At 46.9% G+C, this 5925-nt stretch overlaps 1 protein-coding gene across 1 annotated transcript in view; it reads right to left on the reverse strand.

The window, feature by feature from the left end:
* The window catches only part of Igf2bp2 (insulin like growth factor 2 mRNA binding protein 2), a 133102-nt gene that overhangs the window by 34866 nt on the left and 92311 nt on the right, over nt 1-5925 (reverse strand). Inside the window, exon 3 of the mRNA XM_005368981.2 lies at nt 811-859. Within this exon, the coding sequence (XP_005369038.1) occupies nt 811-859 (49 nt within the window). The remainder of the gene's footprint in view (nt 1-810; nt 860-5925) is intronic.

Raw genomic sequence — 5925 nt, forward strand, 5'->3', positions numbered from 1 at the left:
TGGCTCTGTGTGTGTGTGTGTGTGTGTGTGTGTGTGTGTGTGTGAGAGAGAGAGAGAGAGAGAGAGAGAGAGAGAGAGAGAGCGAGAGAGCACCGTGTGTATGTGTGACAGGTGTGTGCCAGAAGTAGTGGATCTGGGGTTATAGATAAGCCACCCAATATGACTACTGGAAATTGAACTTGGGTCCCTGGCAAAGGCAGTGCAGGCTTAAGCACTGAGTCAGTTCTCCAACCTCATCCTTTTTCTTCTTTCCTTTTCTAAAGACAAGATAAAGCACAGCTTCATTTAAGGCTGGTCTGGTTTCCTGTGGGTTAGGGCAGTTTGTTCTTAACAGTGGGGCCACTCCTGGCATCCTACTGCATTTTATATAAAGACAGCAATCTTAGACCATTTAGTGCTCTGAAGATGTATCTGTAATGGTTACTCATAGCGGCTAACTCAAAAGACAAACAAACAAAATCTACTCTAACAAAGAAATGTCTGTTTCTATAGGTTTCCCAGTGCCTCAGCCAATCAGAATGTGAAACAACAAAAATCTTCCATCAGATCATGTGATAAGCATCATAAAAAGCTGCACACTGTCTCCTGGCTGTTGTGCTGGTGCTTGGGGCCCGGTACTGCGGGAGAAGACTGTGAGCGGCCAGACTACACATCATCAGAGAGGGACAAACACAACCCCTAACTGACGTCGTGAGCCCCAGCACTGGAAAGGAAGACAGGACCCAGAGGCTCTGAGGACCAGTCTTATGGCCTCTAATTCCTAAAGTAAAGGAAGCTAAACTAAGGAGGTGTGTGGGTGCCCCAGCTTACCTCCCACTGCAGGTGAGGCGGGATGTTTCGAATTTGGATTTTTCTGCTCCTGTAAAGACAAGAGCAGTCCAGAACATTTTCTCCGTACACTCCAACTCCAGCAAATAACAAAGCCACACATAAGATCATAAATCAAGTTCACTGTGCAACTGCATTTACTAAACCTACATTCCTACAGTAGGCTCCATATTTTAAGGTTTCCAATTACCTCGGGAGGGAAAAAAGAATCCAGAAACTGTAACAAGTTAAATAAATTACAATTTAAGTGCAGACTTATGTTTCCTACTAAAGTAGTCAGAAGATAAACTAGTATATATTGTTTCTACAGTCATTCTATCAAAATACACATGCTTGCAACTGATCCTATTCCAAGACTCAAACACAATGGGTAAGGTCACAAATACTCCGGGCCTAAAGAAAATCAGATCTTGTTCCATGTCAAATTTCATTTCCAGAAGGTAATTGATTTGTAACTCAAAATAACACAAAAACCTTCCACCTCCTGACCCTCACACACTTGTCTGTGTATCCTCGGTTTCATGCAAATACAGACTTACATCTCTTACAGAGGCACCACACTCTCTCAGCACCTTGCTCCCCCGCCCCAGTAACACACTGACCATCTTCCTAGCTTAGAAAGCTTCCGCGTCCGCTTTCTACCCCACGATTGTCCCGGCATTCATTTCACCCAGCCACTTTCCTTATCATGAGTATTTAAACATCTCACTTTTTTTTTTTAAATTTAGAGGCCTTTCTTAAGACACCCTGATAGTTTGATGGCTCTAAATGATTTAGATATTATCCTCTTCTGTTTTGTTTTTTTGAGAGGGGGATCTCTCTGTAACCCTGGCTGTCCTGGAATTCACTCTGTAGGCCAGGTTGGCTTTGAACTCACAGAGATCCACCTACCTTCTCCACCAGTCCTACACTCTACACCTAACCTCTGTGGTTATATGGATTGGTGGGGATGTAAACTTGTACTCCCACTATGGAAATCAGTGTGGCAATTCTTTAGGAAGTTGGGAATAGATCTACCTCAAGGTCTAGCTTTACCACTCTTGGGCACACACCCAAAGGAGTCTACATCCTACTACAGACACGTTCTCAGCCATATTCACTGCTGCTCTGTTCATACCAGCCAGAAGCTGCAATCAGCCTACATGTCCATCAACAAACAGATGGCTGGGTAAAGAAAATGTGGTCCATACACACAATGGAATACCACTCAGCTGTTAAACCAAAATCATGACAGTTACAGGTAAAATCATATTGAAAGAACCCAGATCCGAAAGACAAATATGATTATGCATTTGCTTACATATGGTTGTTAACTGCTAAGTCTTTGATAAACAATCCATATAACCCTCGCTGTTATTTTTTTTTTTTTTTTGAGACAGGGTTTCTCTGTGGCTTTGGAGCCTGTCCTGGAACTAGCTCTGTAGACCAGGCTGGTCTCGAACTCACAGAGATCCGCCTGCCTCTGCCTCCCGAGTGCTGGGATTAAAGGCATGCGCCACCACCGCCCGGCTCCTCACTGTTATTTTAATTAATATGCAAGATTTATTCTTTAAACTACACCGGAACTTGCTAGGAGAAGAGGGGACTCAGCAAACACTCCTATCTCTTGTTCCATTACTGCAGAGCATCAGCTGATGGGGCAAATCGTCTGTTCAAGCGCAACAGTCGAGAAACGAAGGGCAGCTCGTCCCGAATCCTAACCGAACAGATCTAAAATAACAGCACTTCTTGTAACAGATACTTCTGTGTGAAGGCTGCATGTCAGGCAAGCAGAAACCAGACCTGGTAAATCCCAGTGTTAGGATGCCTGGAAACATAGTCTCTAAAATGCTTGTCCACAACCCCTCTAGTCATAGATCTGGACATCAAGGAATGAAAAGAACTGAGAACTGGGAAAGGAGATCACCCTAGGAAGATCCACAGCCTGGGGCTGTGTCAGCCGCAGTTGTCTGGAGACTCTCCATGCGGGAAAGGTCCATGTGGGTCTGAGGGAGGTCTCTGAAGTTGCCAGCCCCCACAGCATCACCAGGCTACCATGCCTGTGGTCAGATCATCAGAATGCTTTGCTGGGAGGAGGGGCTTCTGAGGGTCCTTCCAGTCCAGCTTCTCCCTGAATCTGAGCTTTCTAGCTGCGTAGGCAGACATTCTGCAGACATCCTCTGGCCTCTCTAGCAACTCACTGTTCATTCAGCCTTTTCACTATGGTTGTCTCTCTGTGGGCGCTGAACCCCATCATGGTGATTCCCTTTAGGACAGGCTCTTTGTGGACTTCTAACATGAGTCAAGCACTTGGAAGCCTAGGATTCCAAGAGTCCCCTGTGACCGGCTGCTCAGCACAGGGCCCTCCCGACCCACAGGAAAGCTGTGTTCTCTACTTCTCCAGTGAGGGGGCCAGGTCAGAGTTTTGGATGAGTGACCCCGTGTTCGGCTCAAACACTGGGGACATACACATTTTTCTTCCTTTAAGTCCACTGTCTTAGTTAGGATTTCTATTGCTGTGAGGAGACACCATGACCACAGAAACTCTTATAAAGGAAAACATTTCACTGAGGTGGAGGCTTACAGTTTCAGAGACTTAGTCCACTATCATCATGACAGGACATGCAGGCAGACATGGTGCTGGAGGAGCTGTTACATGTTGATGTGCAGGAAACAGGAAGTAGACTGCCTCAGTAGGTGTGGCTTGAGCACACATGAGACCTCAAAACCCGCCTCCACAGTGACACACTTCCCCAACAAGGCCACACTCCTAATAGTGCCACTCCCTTTGGGGGGCATTTTTTTCAAACCACCACCATTCATGCAAGTGGGCCTTGTTTTGAAAGCAAAACTTACAATTTAGCATGGTGACTGGTTATAAGGAAACCCCTCCCTTCTTGGTTTGCTATTTTTGAGACAGGGTTTCACTACATGGCCCTGAACTTATGACTCTGTCTCAGCCTCTTGAGGGCTAGGATCATACGTGTGTACCTCCATGGTACTAAGGAAATAAATCTTTGTCCCTTAAAAAATACAAGAGACTAACCCTGGATTGTCTGGGTTGCTGCTTGTTTTTAAAGCAAGCACGGCAGCCACTCTCACCTTCATTGCCACGTGGCTACTACAGAGCTCTCCTGGCCGACTCTGCCCTGGCCTCCCTTTCCCCAGGTGCATTTCACTTGGCTCCAGGTGCCTTCTAACTAAAGCACAGACACATACTGAGTACCCCTGCTTCCTTTGAACGGGCTCCCGACAACAAGGTTAACTGCTCCCTCTATTTGTACTATTGCCATGGCCATTCTGCAGCCCACTTCTCTGCCTTCCCACCCCCTTCTCGGCAGCATTCCCCAAGTCCTGAATGGGCTGTGTCTGGGCTGAGCCCTCCACTGGCCTCAGCATGTTGTACTCTCAGGGCTCTGCACAGATCTCCATTTGCTGAGGAGCTTTCTCTCACTAAGGTCGAGTCTTTGAGGTAGTTTGAATGAATACGGTCCTCACAGGCCCATAAGGAGTGGCACCTAATATTAGGAGGTGTGGCCTTGTTGGAGGAAGTGTGTCACTGGGGGTGGGCTCTGAGGTTTCAGACGCTCAGGTCAAAGCCCACTCTTTCTTCCTGCTGCCTGCCAATCCAGATGGAGAACACACTAGCTATAGAATGAGACCTTGGCTCGAAAAAACAAAGGAAGATTATCTTAGAATTTCTATTGCTATAAGAGACACCATGAGGGCGCTGGAGAGATGGCTCAGTGGTTAAGAGCATTGCCTGCTCTTCCAAAGGTCCTGAGTTCAATTCCCAGCAACCACATGGTGGCTCACAACCATCTGTAAAGAGGTCTGGCACCCTCTTCTGGCCTTCAGGCACATACACAGACAGAATATTGTATACATAATAAACAAATAAATAAATATTTTAAAAAAAAAGAGACACCATGATCATGGCAACTCTTCTTTTTTAAAATTTTATTTTATGTGCACTGGTGTTTTGTCTGCATGCATGTCTATGTGAGGGTCTCAGGTCCCATAGAGCCGGAGTTACAGACTGTTGTGAGCCACCATGTAGGTACCTGGAATTAAACCCAGGTCCTTTGGAAGAGCAGTCAGTGCTCTTAATCCCTGAGCCATCTCTCCAGCCCACAACCATGGCAACTCTTATAAAGGAAAGCATTTAATTGGGGCTGGCTTATAGTTTCAGAGGTTTAGTCCTTTATCATCATGGCTGGAAGCAAGCAGTCTGCAGGCAGACACGGTGCTGAGGAGGAGCCGGGAGTTCGACATCTTAACCCACAGGCAGCAGGGTGAGAGAAACTGGGCCCTCTTCCAGTGAAACACTTCCTCCAACAAGGCCACACCTCCTAATTCTTATAATCCTTCCAAATACTGCCACTCCATGGTGACTAAGCCTTTAAATATATGAGTCTGGGGGGCCATTCTTATCAAACCACCACCACACACCTACAGTTTACTATTGTTGGCGTGTGTATATGTCTATAGATGTATATGGATACACGCGCAGGTACACGTGTGTACATGAAGGCCAGAGGACAACCTTGGTGCTCTTCAGGAATGCTATCCATCTTGTTTTTGAGACAGGGTCTCTCTGGTCAAGAGCTCACCAAGCAGGCTGGGCTAGGGCCAGCAAACCGCGGGGATCCAGCCACTAGTCTTTCTCCCCAGAGTGAGGGATGTGCACACCGCCATACCCGGCTGTTTCATGCAGGCTCAAACTCAGGTCTTATGGCTCCGAAAGCAAACACGTCACTGACTAGGCCTTCCCCTTGCAGCTCTACACCTGTAGCTTAGGTCGCACAGCTGATCATCTCACCTGCGTCTTCACTCTGAGCGCAAGAATGAAGCCAGCAGCAGGACCTGTGGGGTTTTCCCCCTTGCATTTTAACTGACATTAGCAAAGGCACCGGTGCCCTTAATAAAAGTACACAGTCACTTTCCCTGTGGCTTTAAAACGCAGAACTTAACAACACTCAAATCAAAGTAAGTTTTCTGCAGTAGGAAAGGGTAAGAGCGCCAATTCCACAGGGCCAGGACAGAGAGTGCGGCCTGGAGCCCTCCGATGGCTCAGTCTGTTTCACTGGTCACAGTACCTGTGTCAATTCCACAGGG

The sequence above is a fragment of the Microtus ochrogaster genome, unplaced genomic scaffold, assembly GCF_000317375.1.
Source record: "Microtus ochrogaster isolate Prairie Vole_2 unplaced genomic scaffold, MicOch1.0 UNK43, whole genome shotgun sequence".
In the NCBI taxonomy this organism is placed as follows: Eukaryota; Metazoa; Chordata; class Mammalia; order Rodentia; family Cricetidae; genus Microtus; species Microtus ochrogaster.